The sequence below is a fragment of the Pongo abelii genome, chromosome 12, assembly GCF_028885655.2.
Source record: "Pongo abelii isolate AG06213 chromosome 12, NHGRI_mPonAbe1-v2.0_pri, whole genome shotgun sequence".
Lineage (NCBI taxonomy): Eukaryota > Metazoa > Chordata > Mammalia > Primates > Hominidae > Pongo > Pongo abelii.
In genome coordinates this window covers 85,819,079-85,836,507 of record NC_071997.2, presented here as the reverse complement: position 1 = coordinate 85,836,507, position 17,429 = coordinate 85,819,079, and the positions used below count along the sequence as shown (strand labels likewise).

Below are 17,429 nucleotides of genomic sequence, written 5' to 3'. Positions count from 1 at the left end.
AGACAATCTAAGGGTTTAGGGTGTTAGGAAAAGTGGGGTGAGGGGTGCATCAGGGAAGAGAAAAAGGCTTCATGTAGTCCACAAAATCCACTGCAGGAGACCAAGCAGGATGACTAAAAATCGACCTTTGAACCCGGTCATACGGGTGTCACTGCGAGCCTTAACAGAAGCACTTTTTAGTGGATTAGTTGGGAGAATAACTTGGCCAGTACTTGAGGGATGAATTGAAATAAAGGATGAGAGCTAGACAGTCTCACAGGAGAGCTTTTTGGTTTATTAAGTTGAGGCGTTGGAACATGATCAAGGTTATGTCTAACACTTAACAAGTGACTGGTAAGTTTGTGAACGACGACAAGGTTTCTAAAAGGCTAGTGGGGACGGGCATGGTGGTTTACGCCTGTAACCCCAGCACTTTGGGAGGGGAGGCCGGGGTAGGAGGATCCCTGGAACCCAGGAGTTCGAGATTAGCTTGGGCAACACAGGAAGACACTGTCTACCAAAAAAAAAAAAAAAAAAAAGCCAGCGGGAAGAGCCCTTGCAGGCGTAAACTATGCTTCTCTTCCTCCACCCTTTCAGCCATTTCCAGGGAGGGGGCCCTTCCATATAAAATGCAGACGAAACGACGGAGACCGACACCCCTCCCTTCGATTTGTGAGTCATTTTTGTGGCACCTGGGGGCGGGGATGGGAATACTTGAATTGCAGGAGGTGCCCGGTTTCCCGTGGGTCTTGGAACTTGCTAACTGGGTGGCTCCATGCTGAAGGGCGCTAGGGAGACTCATTCACATTTTCCTACTTGGCACTCACGCCCTCCATTCAGCACTTTCCTCTCCTTCTCCCTAAGACTTGAAACCAGGGACAAAGCTTTCCCCCCACTCCTACTTCAGGTTCACCTTCCACCCACAAGCCCATCGCTTGCCCTTCTCCGACCACGTGACATTCCCCCTCAACCCCCGAGACTCCCCGCCGTCGACCCCTCCCTTCGGGCCGCAGCCCGCTTTACCCCGCCTCTCAGGTCCACGTGACCGCCTCTCTCCCACCTGACTGGCTCCTCCCTTTCCCCGGCTGGACACTGCAGCCGTCGCAGCTGCCCGACTCCAAAATGGCAGCCGCGCGCAGCGCGCACCCAAGCGGCCAGACCTCCCTGACTCCCGGGCCGCCCCCGTCTCGCGCCCTGCCTCCCTCCTTCGGCCTTCACCTACCCGCCTCCGGATTGGCCGCTAGGAATCCCGCCCCTCTAAAGCCCTGCCTGCTATTGGTCACGGTAGGCTGCCCTTCAGAGAGGCGTGCCCCTGCCCGCCCCCCGCCCCCCGCCCCGGGAGGTATTTTCCATTCTGGTGGGGGTTGGGGGGAGGGGGGAGGGGAAACGGGTGAAGAGGGGGAGGCGGCAGGGAAAGGGGGGGCTAGCGGGGGCATCCGGCGGAGCTGGGGTCCTCGGGCTCCGTCCGGAGGAAGCGACGCTGCGCTCGCTGGGCAGTCGGAGGGGACGGGACGCACCGGAGGGCAGGCGGTCTCGCCCTGTCGGTGACTGCGCCGTCCGGGCCCGTCCTGCCTGGCCGCAGGTGCCCTGGATGAGGCCGCCCCGCGCGCCCCGAACGGTGAGTGTCACCGCGGTTGCGCCTGGCCCGCCTGCTCCCCGGCCCCCGCGCCGTCGTCCGCGGCCGCCTCTGGGTGCCCCAGTGCCCGCGCCCGGCGCATTCCGCCCCCGGCTGTCGCCCCCGCACCCTGGCGGAGGCAGCGCCGGCCTCGGGCTGGGATGGGCTGGCCGGGAAAAGGACTGCTAGCCCGGGCCGCGAGCCCCGTGCAGACCACGCCGCTCACAGTGGGAGCTTGCGCTTAGTAGGCTCTCGATGCATTTCTGTGGAATTGTTTTTCTGGTTGGAGGAACGTGGGGTTCCTAAGGGGAAGGGGGTCGTCCGGGGCCAGTAGGAGGGCATCCGTGATCGGGGTCGTGGTGGGTCGCGGGGAGGCCACCGGAGACTGAAGCAGTTACGCAGGCTGCAGGGAAGGGAGCACCGACCAAGTCACTTGGGGCTCCAAGAGCCCGATCTGGGGGTCTTCAAGGTCGAGGAGAAAAGATCCTCTTGGGGATGAGGGAGGGAACCAACGAGTACAGATGTGGGAAATGAATTGAGTGCCCTAGGAGGTTTAACTAACAAGGTGGGTAAGGGATGCGGAAGCGGGAGCTGGAAGACCCCTCTGGAACTACTTGGGCTCCTAAGAGTCTTTGATGTGGGGTTTGGGCATCCGAGTAGCAGAAGCGGAGTGATTTTTGTGGAGAGGGAATTGCATTTAAAGAAGGATGCTAAAAAACAGTGTAAGTACATCTTGGTTTGGTTCCGAACTTTGAAAGGCTTGAGGGATTGGAGTCAGAAGGAAATTTTGACATTTTCTTGTGGCATTCCAACTAAAGGGTGCCTGGCTGCTGGACTTTGTCAGTTATCTTTTATTGAAAAATGTATGTGTATGTTTGATGGTATTCTATCAGTCACAAGTTTTTCTGGAAATTACCATAACTACACCTTGAAATTCTTGTAGCAACTTCTCTATCCATTAGTGGTGGCTTACTTCTTCCCTATTTAACATTTAGAATGGATTGTGCTATTATGTACTACTGACTTTTATTCTAGAAGACTAATAAGTAATTCACATTCTTTCTTTTCCTTACTTTCGTTTCTCTACAAGATCATGCAAAATTGAACTACGGATTCTATATAAGTTTTAAAATATTTTAACTTGTGTTGACTGGGAAGGAGGTGGTAAGCTAGCAGCTCTATTAAGCAATACTAAAATCAGGTTGAGTTTCCTAACAATTGGTAATCTTAATGTCAGTTGTTTAGTTTAATTTTAATAATTTTTCATTTATATAGCACTCTTGAGAACATAGAAAATGTACACCGGGTTTAGGCAGTGGTGGTCCCCAGAGTGCACCTCTGTGGCAATCCGTGGCGGTTCTACATTTCACTGAGAAGAGATCTTTAATCTTATGAATATTTTCTTAATTTTATATATGTTAGTAATTTTTTACATTTGTAGAGTACTTTAGAGTTTACAAAATGAAAGCTGATTAGTACTTAAACATATTTTGGAAAAATTTGTATATCATATTTTGGCCCTTTTATCCATCAGAGAAAACATTTCTGCAAAAAGGTGTTAATATTTTCAGTTGGCACCTTCTTAGTTCTTGAATAACTAATGGATAATTATATATGTTTTCTCCCTATTGTCCTTGAATTTTACTATTCGTCCTCAGGGAGAATGTACTGGCTTACAAAACAGTAGCCTAAAATATTGAAACCAACACCTTTTAACATTATAATAGCTTCTACATTATTCACCTTGAGAATCATCTATGGCAAACCAGTGGTTAGGAAAGCTTTCCCCTATCACCTTTGTTTAGATTGGGCTGTTTTCTCCTTTTGTAGAACTAAGGAAAAGTAAGACTCACTGGCTGTGAAGTAGTAGTAATAACTAAACAGAATGAGAATGGGAGGCTTGGAAAAAAGATGTATGTGTATGAGTCACATTTCTTCTAGAGCTGGAAGGGTAGACCATGGAGATGATATTTTGCAGATTAGGAAACCAAGGCCCAGAGCAGTTGAAGGGATTAAATTGCTATTTAATGGTGGGGCCAGGATTGGTGGGCAGGTCTGTGGACTCCAGTCCAGAGATTTCTTTATCACTTTCACATTGTTTATTTCTAAAACATTCTCGTGCCAGCTGTGAATGGTTTTTGGATTATTTGTGATTTGTTCCCTTCTAAGGATGAAAAAGTTTGAGTTGACTACTTTTATCCGTGAAATTTTGTAAAACTGGGTGAGCTTTTGTTTAAGTTTAAAACAATATGCTGCATTGTTAGTGTTAGTGCTGATAGTTCCCTGTCATTGGAAAGCGACAAACTGTCATTTAGATGAAAATATTAAATGAATGCCCTAGAGTAGTTTAGCATTCTATAATTTTTATGCTAAAATTAATTGCTTAAAAGATTTTCAAAATTCAGAAGACTTTTATATTTTGAAAGTAAATTATGTGAAAATTATTATTTTCAGTTAGTGTGGGGGTTTTGTTAAAATGGGTTTAGTACCTTTAAAAAGAGAGTAGAATTACATGATCATTATGAATACATCATTCCTATCATAGTTGTAATAGAGAAAGAGGATTTGTATCCCAGCCCCTTCACATGATCTTAGGCAAGTAATTTAACCACTGTGTGCCTGAGTTTACTCATTAGTAAAGGGAGGGTGTTAAAAGTACCTACCTCACAGCATAGTGGTGAGGTTTAACCGTGCCTGCCTACTATATAGAAAGGGTACAGCAAATATTAGACATTATTCTCTGTGGTTCGTTAGATCTAAGCATGCAGTTGTGTGCCCATTTATTTCCTTGCTGTACACGCACTTTCAAGTTACAAAAATTCCTAGAAAAATGCACGATCAAATCATACTCCTTCGGTAAGGGGGTACTTGGTACAAATGATGCTCTGATTTTTGGTATTGCTCTCCTTCCTCTGCTTACCTTAGACCTTTAATTAGGTCTGCATATCAAATTAGAGTGAATGTGTTACTGTTTCTGAATGTCATTGGGAGATCCTTGTTGCAGTTTCATTATTCTAGAACAAAAATATTAATAATTGATTTGCAGGTATTCTAGTGAAAATACAGTACTAGAGTACTAGAGACCTGCTGGGTACGCTTAGGTGAGGAAGTCAGGAATTTATAAGGTCTATTATTGATCTCAGCTCTTCTCTGCCAGTGGAACCATGGGAAAATCATTGAACCCTGTTTTCTATTAAACGAATATTTTGATGATTTCATTGATTAAGCTGTGAGATTTAGTGATAAAATGTGTGTGACTGCAATTTTATAACATATGGTTCTTTTTAATTTGCTGTAACCCAGGTCCAACTAGTGTCATGACCATGTGTTTTAGCAAATGTTTTTGACGGTGACAGTTTGAGTCATAAGTTATCTCAGAATCCTTCTTAATGGTGTATCACTTAAAGAATGGTGAATTTCTCTTGGTGTTCTGTGGTTCTGCCTTCTCAGGTTTTTCTGTTGCTTTTGTAACGGCCCTTCTTCCATTTGTAGTCCTTTTAACTTTGATTCTCATGCATCTTTGTGGTCTTTCCTTACAGCATCTTTGCCTTCTGTCACAATATGTAACTTCTTATCTGTCATGCAAGAGCTCTTTTTTAATGACTATGTTTTAACATTCATTTTCATTATTTTTTCAGTGTATCTCACATAATGTCTTTTAATTGCCCTTATTTGTAGAGTTTCATTGAAGTGAGTATTTTACAGGTGAGGGATTAAAATTAAAAACAAGCTATAGCTCAAAAGCAATGTTATTGTACTAGTAATAGTCTTGCTATTGTTTTAGATCTCAGGCAGGCATGCTGTTGGTGGTACTTCAGATGATAAACACCTGGGCCAACTCTTGAGTCCAAAGTGATGCTAGCAGGGCTAAGAACGTCACATGTAGCTATCACAAGTTTTCACAGTTATTTTTTTTTCACTGATACAGAATTTTAGTGTTTGAAGAGTGACCAATTTCTAATAATCTTTTGGTTAACTCTCATAATAAGGATTATGAAGTTACCACAATTTATTGGACATTTATTGCATTCATGACATACTTTTAGGAATTTCATAGGTACTTTCTTCAAGTCTATTACATAATCTAATCATGTGAATAAATTAGTTAAATATGGTTTTAGAAGGCATGTCATGTTAAAATATAACCAACCATTGCTCATTTTTTCATTAGGTTGGAGTTTTCTTTATACATTTAAAGATAATTATGCCATTGTGAATGGACTGTTATTCATATTTAAAATTCATGGTTATGTGAACTGAGTAGGTGTGGACTGTACAAATTACTTTCTTAGCTTCAGTGCAGTTGTTAGAGAATGAAAGAGGGAAAATATGAATTATTTGCATTGTCCATCTTATAAATTCTTCATCTGAGTCAGCCACGCATCCTACTTTCAAGGGGAGCGGGGAGGGCTTTTGAATCTGGTTGGAGCAGAAGTAATCTTGAAAGGGTAATTAGGCTGGATTGTTGACTCGTGTTAATATTGGATAAATTTGCATCTTAGTGACCTGAAAATTAGTTGCCTGCCTTTACATGTAGGTGAAAAATTGTAGGGAATGATTTCAGATAGACCATACTGTATTATAAAATATAATATAGCAAGAATATATTTTCACAGATTCATATGCTGCTTAACACCAAAATTAAATTTACCTTACTTTGATGAGCTTTCATACAGTAATCTTTTTATCAAAGCTAGTAAGAGGAAGCAGTAATGAAGATAATTTTTTTAAAATTGTATTTGAAATGGGCTTATGTGCTCTGGGATTGTCTTTAAATTGACTTCCTTATTTTATTTGAAGATGACCATAAACAGGAACAATGTCCAGTCTTCCTATTCTGAGCAGTATCCTTGAGTTAGAAGTATTTCAAGAAATTTAAAAGGGTGGAAGCTTATTTAAATAATAGATATAGGGAAAATGGAACAATAAGAACTAGAATGATGGAATGGAAATGATACGGGAACTGCAGATTAGACCTGCGTATATGGTAGGTAGTTGGAGGAAGGGGAGTTAGGATGAGAATCGGAGGCTGGGTAGAGAAAAGTGTTGAGGTAAACTGGATTTTGTAGGAATTTAGCCCTAGTGTAAATCCTGAATCCCACAGGTTGGCACGTCTTTGTATCAGGATGTAATATTATTATGTACTGTATACAGTTTGCTTTTCGGCAGTGGTTCCTGGCTCAACACAGCTCCTGTAAGCCTCATCATTTCTTAAGTGACTAGAGCAGTAAGAATATCTTTTGTTGAAGTAGTTGGCCTCTTATCCTTGGTTCCTGAAGCAGTTCTGAAACAGCTTCTGAGCAATAAAGGTGAAAGATAGTCTTTTGTTATTTACAACAAGCCCTTTCAAACACACCTGGGCATATGTTAATGAGGCTATTTTTGGAAAGTCCCTAGGTAAGCACTGGTTGGAGGTGTTGATCCTCCAGGGAAATCAGCCTTGGGCTCTGAGGGTTGGTGCTTTCAACTCCACCTCCCAACCACTGGGGAGAAAAGAAGGGCCAGACATTTAGGGGCTTCCAGGAAGGTGAACATCCAGGAAGCACATCCATGTGCTGGGAAGATGGCACACTCCAACACCATGGGGACAGAAGCTCCTGCACTCCAGACCCTGCTGTATTTGTCACTACTTCTGGCTGTTTATTTGTATCCTTAAAATACGTTTTGTAATAACCAGCAAAAGTGTTTTAAAACACTTTTACTTACTTTACAGTGTTTCCCTGAGTTCTGTGAGCTGCTCTAGCAAATTAATCAAACTCAAGGAGAGGGTTGTAGGAACCCCAGTTTATAGCCGGTTGGTCAGAAGCACAGGTAAAATAATGGAGCTTGGGATTGGCATCGGAAGTGGGGCTCAGTCTTTTGGGTCTGGGTCCTCAACCTGTGCAATCTCACGCTGTCTCTAGGTGTAGCTGGTGTCAGAATTGGTTTGAATTAGAGGACAGCCAGTTGGTAGCTGCTTTAGAATTGATTACTTGCTTTTCGGTAGAGAGAAATCCCTACACATATGTTTTGAGGTCACAAAAGTCTTCTGTGTTGATTGTTGAAGGACAGTGTGAAGAAACTGAGTTTGTTTTTTCCTACAGATTACCAGACAGGAAAGCGTCTGAAATACACTTAACGCTAAAGGATAAACCCACTGAATGTTAAATATAATCTGTTAAGGAGAAGCTCAAGCACTTTCTTCTGGGTTAAAATATGCATGTGGCCAAAGGGGAGCTCATTTATCTAATTATTTAGTTTTTGACGTTGGCTATTTACATGAGAACAGCAGTCCAACCCCATTATCCTTCAGGTGATCAGTACTGGGATGAGTTTTATTTAACATTTTTATAAATGATTTAAAAGACGGACTGGCAGTGACTGTTGCCAGATTTGCAGCTGACTCCATGTGCTGTCCAGTAGTTAAAAGCCAAGCCAGCAAGGAGAAGCTACAGGAATATCCTCTGATGAGTTTTCATGTGGCACAGAACAAGATAATGCATTTAGGGGAAGATATTCCAAATTATATTTATAGGACCTGAATTGTGACCCAGGAAGGGGATCCAGAAGTTATGTAGATGACTTCCTTGAAGGCATTTATTGTGGTTGTTGCTGGGCCAGAAAGTCCAAGAATATGTTAAACATTGTTGGGCATGGTTCTGAAAACAAAAATGATGTTATATAAAAATAATAAAGGGGTTATCATATTTTGACTGTTTATTATGTTCCAGGCTAAGTGATTTATTATGACTGCTCTTTCGTTTAATTCTCTTAGTTCAGAAAGGTAGGTGGCGTTATCTCATTTTATAGAAGAGCACGTTTGACACAGGAAGGTTAAGTGACTTTCCCAAGTCAGCCCATGTGTGGTAGAGTTGGGTCTAATGTGCTAGTCTTTTGATTGTTAATCCTAGACATTTCCCAGGATATTAGGAGGCAGCACTTAAAACTTGTAATAATTTAATTTAGGGTTTGTGAAGTGCTCTTTTACTCTTTGCTATGGTCAGCTTTGGATGTCATTTTACCACAAGGATGGTATCTAAATACTTTGAGAGGATTTAGAGACATTCCTTAAATTCTTGATTTTTAAGGAAAGCTAGGAATGTCTTGGTGTACAGTTTTAGTCACCTCTGGTGACCCCTGACATTTCTCCCCTTGACTTTATAAAATGCTGAATGGTTACATTAATAAAAGGAACATTAATTAACAAGGAAAATATTGTTTAATAGAAAAGTCACCAGAATAGGAGTCCAGAGACCTGGATTGTTCTAGTGGTATAAAGTAGTAATGTGAAAAACATTAAGATGACATGGAAATAAGCATAACATGCTTCTTGCCCTGGAGGTAGATGAAAGCTTGAACTGTCTTGAGAGATCAGCCGGTGAAGAGGGGTTGTAGAGTTGCAGGCAGAGGGAATAGCAGTATATTAGATGAGTCACTGAACTTCTTTGAACTTCAGTTTCCTCAAAATTGAGATAAAATATAAGAAAGTACCAAGGGCAGCATTTGATTTTGGAATCTCAAAGAGTAAGATTGTAAGGATCAAGTGAGTAAGTATATGTAAAAATGCTTTACAAATTTTAAACGCTGTACAGATGAGGATAGAGGAATACTGATGTTCTTTTGAAGAGTGGACAAAGAGGATGCAGTGAAAATTTAGGTGGCAGGACTAGCACAGAAGGTAGAGGAGGAGAAGTGGGGAAGGGAGGTGTTAAAGATGAGAGGAAAAGGACAAATGTGGAGAAAGTTGAATTATGGTTCTCTTTCTGCCTGTCAATCCAAAGGTAGGTATTACATCTATAACGGAAGAATTTTAACATCAATTTACTGTAAAGTGGAAGCTCAGGAGATAGTTGAAACGTTTTAATCACTTTCATTTAGTCTATATTGACCATGTTAATAAGGCTATGAAAATAAGCTAATTGAGAGTTGGTGTGTTGTCTGATTGTTTCTTCACTCATTACTTCTGTATAGGTTTAGCTAATGATTGTAAATAGTATAAGAGTGCTCATAAAATGAAATAAGCTGGACTGAGTTACTATTTATTGTAGATTATTAGAAATGAAAGGACATAGAGTGTTTAAGGAGGAAGATGCTATTTGATTTTTCTAAACTAGTACAAAAGAAAATTAGGAAATCAGACTAGGACCAAGGCAGGAGGGGAACAAATTGTGAAGGGTTTTGTATGTAGCCGTATAGGAGTTTGGATTTTTATTTAGTTTTATAGATGGGAAGTAAAACAAACAGTTTTGTGTTTTAGAAAATTGATCATAGCAGTCATAAAGAGAATAGTCTGGAGGAGAAAAGATTGGAGACATTTACCAAATAATTACTGAGCAAATACAAATGCTCCTCGACTTACAGTGGGTTTAGTCCTGATAAACTCATCCTAAGTTGAAAATATCATTAGGTCAGAAATGCGTTTAATATGCCTAACCTACCAAACAACATAGCTTAGCCTAGCCTACCTTAAATGTGCTCAGAGCGCTTACATTAGCATATAGTTGGGCAAAATCATCTAACACGAAGTCTGTTTTATAATAAAGTGTTGAATATCTTATATAATTTAACGAATACTGTACTGAAAATGAAAAACAGAATGGTTGTGAGTTTAACCAAATTGTAAGTCAGAGACTGTCTGTAATACGCATGGCAAGGTGAGTGAATGAAGCAATTCTCTTTGGCTTGTGGTAGATAGATGACAGTCAAGGATGACATTTAAGGCTCTGCTCTAGTTCAAGAAAGAGACTAATTATATGATGGTCTGAATTAAGGACTTTGTAGTGGGGTTGGAGACAAGAGCACTGCTGATTTCAGAGATACTTAAAAGTTTGAGTCCTCCAGATTTTGTTAATGTTAGAAGGTGTTAGAAGTTGAGTATGAGTCTAAGGTTCCTGGCTTGGCAATAGAATATATGCAAGTCTGGGAGAGAGAGAATACTGAGTTTAATTTCAGATAAGTGATAATGCTTTTTAGGTAAGTAATGATACCACAATATCAGTTGGAAATATGGGTCTGGATCAGGAGCGTGGTCAGGTTTATAGATATGATTTTGAAGGCATATACTTTGTAGCTGAAAATTATGAAAATAGATGAGTAATGCCCATAATATCTAAATGATAATGCGTTCAGAACAAAAAGTAACTGCCATTACTGGTACTTAGTTCAAGAGTGTAGACATTTCATAATATTTACCTCTTACCCATTGCCACCCCAAACTCTGTTACAAAAAATGTAGAAAAATACTTGCTGCCAGAAAGCCAGAAATATTTGAGTGTCCTTGAAACACTGTACCAGTTGGGATCTTTCTTCCTGCCTTCAGAATCCTGGCTAGCCATCCAGTACAACACAGGATTCTTAGGCAAATATACATCCTTATCCCTCAACTAGAGTTTCTTTTTGGAATCCGTGTTTGCTTCTTTGGGCTGGTGAAGTGGTCTCTGAACAGATACTGAATCCTGAAGTTTTTTTTTTTTTTTTTTGGAGACAGAGTCTCGCTCTGTTGCCAGGCTGGTATGCAGTGGTGCCATCTCGGTTCACTGCAACCTCCGCCTCCCGGGTTCAGCAGATTCTCCTGCCTCAGCCTCCCAAGTAGCAGGGACTACAGGCATGCACCACCACGCCCGGATAATTTTTGTATTTTTAATAGAGACGGGGTTTCACTGGGTTGGCCAGATGGTCTCAATTTCTTGACCTTGGGATCCGCCTGCCTTGGCCTCCCAAAGTGCTGCGATTACAGGCTTTCACCTTCTTTAGTATCTATTCCAGAGCATCCCTAAGCAACTAGCACTTTGCCTCTTTACCTCTCCACCTCTCCAGCCCCTTAGAGCAACTCAAAGAGGGAAAAATAAAAATAGCTTGAGAGAAGAGGCTGTAATCTTTTCAGTTCTCCCCCAAAGGTTCTGCTTTCTAAGCAAGGGATGGAGTTAATTTGTCATAAAGATGAGGTGTCCAATTTCAGTAAAATAAATGTGTCTGTTAGGAGGAAGATCTTCAGGTGCTGAAGGGAATTTGGAAAGTATCTGACTTAGGTGGTGTTTAGCACTTAGTGGAAAAGATGAGTTTTGGGTTCGGTTTTAAAGGAGGTAGAAAGACAAGGCTGTGCAGAGAAAAGTAGGAATAACACTATTAAGAGTTGGGAAAAACAGTACCAAGAAGGTAATAGAACATTAAGGGTGGGGCAGCAGAGGGAAGTGAAGGACCTGGTGAACAAGATTTCTTATCTAAAATGCATGTTTTGAGTTGGGATTAATGAGAAATTTGGGTAGTTAGATGATTGAAGACTAAAATTTGGAATTGCAACTCCCTAAAGCACTAAGTAGAAAATTGAACGTGAACATAGGATACTATAACATAATTTAAATAGCAATTTAGGACTTCAGTGACAACTGTTATAGTTTATGATGTTTATAGCACTGATTACTTAATTTACGTACTGTTTTAAAATCCCTTGTATCTTTTTGTTTTCTCCTTAGATACTTCTATAACAGCAATTCTTGAACTTTCCTGGACATGAGAATTACCTGGGGCTCTTTTTTAAAATACAGATTTCCAGTCTCCGCCCCCCCATGCTTGAATTCTGCTTCAGTAAAAGTTAAGGCAAGGGTTCAAGTGATTCTGATATATGTGGTCCTCAGACCAAAGTTTAGGAAATACTGTTCTAGAGGGTGGGCAAAGAGTAAGAAGATAGAATTTCAGTTTTTGGTTGTTGTTTTCCTTTATTTTATTTATTTATTTATTTTTTATATAGCATCTCGCTCTGTTGCCCAGGCTGGAGTGCAGTGGCGCAATCTCGGCTCACTGCAGCCTCCGCCTCCCAGGTTCAAGCAATTCTCCTGCCTCAGCCTCCTGAGTAGCTGGGATTACAGGTGTGTGCCACCACTCCCAGCTAATTTTTGTATTTTTAGTAGAGATAGGGTTTCACCATGTTGGTCAGGCTGGTCTCGAACTGCTGACCTCGTGATCCACCCGCCTCAGCCTCCCAAAGTGTTGGGATTACAGGTGTGAGCCACAGTGCCTGGCCTCCTTTAATTTTTTTAAAAAGTGGAAGTATAATTTACATATAGTGAAATACACAGATATTAAGTGTATATACAGTTCCATACACCAAATATCTTTAATAACCTTAAGAAAGTTAAATGTCCACTTGTGAAAAAAAACTCTAAGCAAACTAAATATAGAAGAGAACTTCTTCAGTCTGATAAAGGGCATCTATTAAAAACCTATAGCTAACATCATATTCAGTGGTGAAAGACTGAGTTCTTTCTACACTAAAAAAGAAAATTTAAAGATCTAAATAGGGATATACCAGGTTCAAGAAATACCTAAGTTCAAGATTAGTTTTGACAATTAATACGTCTTTGTAATTTATGATTTCTGTCATCCAGAAAGAGCCCCTGTGCTCCCTTCCCATTGAGTCCTTGCTGTTTCTCCTTTTCCATGGCTGCAGTCACTGTTCTGATTTATTTCACTGAAGATTAACTTTGTTCTAGAATTTTTTATAAATGGAGTCATGCAGTATGTACTCTTTTGAGTCTGGCTTCTTTTTATCAGCATGTTTTTGAGGGTCATCCATGTTACATATAATAATTGTTCCTTTTAGTTGTAGAGTAGTATTCCATTATATGAATATTATTATTGTGGGAAAGATTGTTTCCAGTTTTCGACTGTTATGAATAAAGCTACCATGAACATTCTTGTATAAGTCTTTTTGTGACACGTTTTCTTTTCTCTTGGGTCAATACATGAAGTGGAATTGCTGGGTTTTAAAACAGGTCTATGTTTAGCATTATGAGAAACTTGCAGAACAATTTAATTTCTGAGATAGTTTTACCATTTTACATTCCCACTAGCAATCTGTGAGAGTTCTGTTTCTTATTATCATCAATATTTGGTTTAGTCATCTTACTGGGATATCTCATTGTGGTTTGAATTTGCATTTTCCTTGTGACTATCGATGTCATGCATTTTGTCATGTACTTATAGGCTATTTTGCATATCATCCTTACTGATATGTCTGTTCAAGACATTAACCAGTTACCAATTTTATGTCATTTTACTGTTAAGTTTTAGGATTTGTAAACCACTGCTCAAGGAAATAAAAGAGGATACAAACAAATGGAAGAACATTCCATGCTCATGGGTAGGAAGAATCAATATCATGAAAATGGCCATCCTTCCCAAGGTAATTTACAGATTCAATGCCATCCCCATCAAGCTACCAATGACTTTCTTCACAGAATTGGAAAAAACTACTTTAAAGTTCATATGGAACCAAAAAAGAGCCCGCATCGCCAAGTCAATCCTAAGCCAAAAGAACAAAGCTGGAGGCATCACGCTACCTGACTTCAAACTATACTACAAGGCTACAGTAACCAAAACAGCATGGTACTGGTACCAAAACAGAGATATAGATCAATGGAACAGAACAGAGCCGTCAGAAATAATGCCACATATCTACAAGTATCTGATCTTTGACAAACCTGACAAAAACAAGAAATGGGGAAAGGATTCCCTATTTAATAAATGGTGCTGGGAAAACTGGCTAGCCATATGTAGAAAGCTGAAACTGGATCCCTTCCTTACACCTTATACAAAAATCAATTCAAGATGGATTAAAGACTTAAATGTTAGACCTAAAACCATAAAAACCCTAGAAGAAAACCTAGGCATTACCATTCAGGACATAGGCATGGGCAAGGACTTCATGTCTAAAACACCAAAAGCAATGGCAACAAAAGCCAAAATTGACAAATGGGATCTAATTAAACTCAAGAGCTTCTGCACAGCAAAAGAAACTACCATCAGAGTGAACAGGCAACCTACAAAATGGGAGAAAATTTTCGCAACCTACTCATCTGACAAAGGGCTAATATCCAGAATCTACAATGAACTCCAACAAATTTACAAGAAAAAAACAAACAACCCCAACAAAAAGTGGGCAAAGGACATGAACAGACACTTCTCAAAAGAAGACGTTTATGCAGCTGAAAAACACATGAAAAAATGCTCACCATCACTGGCCATCAGAGAAATGCAAATCAAAATTACAATGAGATACCATCTCACACCAGTTAGAATGGCAATCATTAAAAAGTCAGGAAACAACAGGTGCTGGAGAGGATGTGGAGAAATAGGAACACTTTTACACTGTTGCTGGGACTGTAAACTAGTTCAACCCTTGTGGAAGTCAGTGTGGCGATTCCTCAGGGATCTAGAACTAGAAATTCCATTCGACCCAGCCATCCCATTACTGGGTATATACCCAAAGGACTATAAATCATGCTGCTCTAAAGACACATGCACACGTATGTTTATTGCGGCATTATTCACAATAGCAAAGACTTGGAACCAACCCAAATGTCCAACAATGATAGACTGGATTAAGAAAATGTGGCACATATACACCATGGAATACTATGCAGCCATAAAAAATGATGAGTTCAAGTCCTTTGTAGGGACATGGATGAAATTGGAAATCATCATTCTCAGTAAACTATCGCAAGAACAAAAAACCAAACACCGCATATTCTCACTCATAGGTGGGAATTGAACAATGAGAACACATGGACACAGGAAGGGGAACATCACACTCTGGGGACTGTTGTGCGGTGGGGGGAGGGGGGAGGGATAGCATTGGGAGATATACCTAATGCTAGATGACGAGTTGGTGGGTGCAGCGCACCAGCATGGCACATGTATACATATGTAACTTACCTGCACATTGCGCACATGTACCATAAAACCTAAAGTATAATAATAATAATAATAAAAGAAAAAAAAAAAAAAAAAAGAAAAGCAAAAAAAAAAAAAAAAAGTTTTAGGATTTGTATACTAATTGGATACAACTTCTTTGTCACATAAATGTGTTAGAGATTTTTCTCCCAGTCTGTGGCTTGACTGTTCACTGTCTTGGTGGCATCTTTCGATGAACAAAAGTTTTGAATTTAGTGGTCTATTTTATCAATATTTCCTCTTATGCTAGTGTTTTTCTGGGTCCTGTCTAAGAATCTTTGTCACCCCCACAGTTGTGAAGATATTATCCTGTGTTTTCTTCCAGATGCTTTATAGTGATAATTTTTGTGTATTGAGGCTGATTTATTGGTTAAGATTAGATTTTTGCCCCCGTATAGATAGCTAATCGTTCCAACACAGTATACTTTCCTTTCCCCATTAATTGCTTTGGCACCTTGTTAAAGCTCAGTTAATGGAGTAGGTGTGGATCTGTCGCCAAACTCTATTTTGTTCATCTATTTGTCTTTCTGCCACTATGACACTGTCTTGATTTACCACAGCATTAAGTCTTGAAATAAGGTAATAGAACTTCTCCAGTTTAGTTCTTATTTTTCAAGATTGTTTAGACTTTTTTTTAGGTATTGTACATTTCCACATAAATTTTGTAATCAGCTTATCAATATCTACAAAAAAGCCTTTTGGAATTTTTATTAGGGTTGCATTTGAATCTATGAATTGGAGAGAATTAACATCTTAACATGAACATAATATAGCTCTATTTAGATCTTTTTTAGTGTAGAGAGAACTCTTTCACCATTGTATATGTTAGCTATACATTTTTCATAGATGCCCTTTATCAGATTGAAGAAGTTCTCTTTGCTTAGAGCTTTTTTTTTTCCCCACAAGTGGATGTTTAGCTTTTTTTTTTTTTTTTTTTTTGAGACACAGTCTAGCTCTGTTGCCGAGGCTGGAGTGCAGTGGCGCTATCTTGGCTCACTGCAACCCCTGCCTCCTGGGTTCAAGCGATTTTTCTGCCTCAGCCTCTTGAGTAGCTGAGACTATAGGCGTGTGCCACCACGCCCAGATAATTTTTGTATTTTTAGTAGAGACAGGGTTTCACCATATTGGCCAGGCTGGTCTTGAATTCCTGACCTTGTGATTCGCCTGCGTTGGCCTCCCCAAGTGCTGGGATTACAGGCGTGAGCCACTGCGCCCAGCCTGTTCAGCTTTCTTAAAAAATGAGTCTGCACTATTGAGATGCTTATGTGATATTTCTTCTTTATTCTATTAAGATGGTGAATTACATTGATTGGTATTTGATTATTAAACCAACCTTGCATTCTTGAGATAAACTCGGTTGAAATGTATTGTTGTTTTTTTGTTTTTGTTTTTGCTTTTTGTTTTGTTTCCTCTAGATTCAATGAGGGATTATTCTTGGTCTATAGTTTTTTTTTTTGTTTTGGTATCAGAGTTATGCTGACTTTTTTTATGAATTAGGAGGCGTTTCCTCTTATTTTGTGGAAGAGTTTGGGTAAAATTCATGTTCTTCCTTAAATGTTTGATGGAATTTATCAATGAAGCCATCTGGACCTGTAGTTTTCTTTGTGGAAAGTTCTTAATTAAGGAATTTAATTTATAAAAGAATGAATATAGGCCCAGCATGGTGGCTCATGCCTGTAATCCCAGCATTTTGGGAGACTGAGGCAGGAGGATCACTTGAGCCCAGAAGTTTGAGACCAGCTTGGGCAACACAGGCAGACCCCATCTCTACCAAAAATTTAAAAACTAGCCAGATGTGGTGGCGCACACCTGTAGTTTCAGCTACTCAGGAGGTTGAGGCAGGAAGATCCTTTGAGCCTGGGAGGTCAAGGCTGCAGTGAGCTGTGATCATGCCACTGCACTCCAGGGTGGGTGACAGAGTGAGTCTCTGGGTCTAAAACAAATATAAGACTACTCAGATTTTCTTTTTCTTTTTTATGTCTGTTTTGGTAATTTGTGTTTTGGAGAATCTGTTGAATTTATCAGCATGAAAATAAATTATAAATTTTATGAAACAGTATTTCCTTTTTATGTCAGTAGGATCTATTCCTTCTTTTACTCTTGAGATTGGATGCCTTTTCTCCTT

General features: G+C 40.1%; 1 protein-coding gene across 22 annotated transcripts in view; it reads left to right on the top strand.

The window, feature by feature from the left end:
* The first annotated feature begins 260 nt into the window (after positions 1–260).
* The window catches only part of SOCS5 (suppressor of cytokine signaling 5), a 66,251-nt gene continuing 49,082 nt past the window's right edge, over positions 261–17,429 (top strand). For 2 of the 22 annotated variants that reach the window (XM_063713701.1, XM_063713693.1), the window contains exon 1: positions 1,600–1,838. Coding sequence is in view for 2 of the 22 variants with exons in the window: in XM_063713703.1 (XP_063569773.1) it covers positions 13,731–15,122 (1,392 nt within the window). In the remaining 20 variants the exon portion in view is untranslated. The other 20 variants (XM_063713700.1, XM_063713699.1, XM_063713695.1 and 17 more) reach the window with 17 other exon arrangements.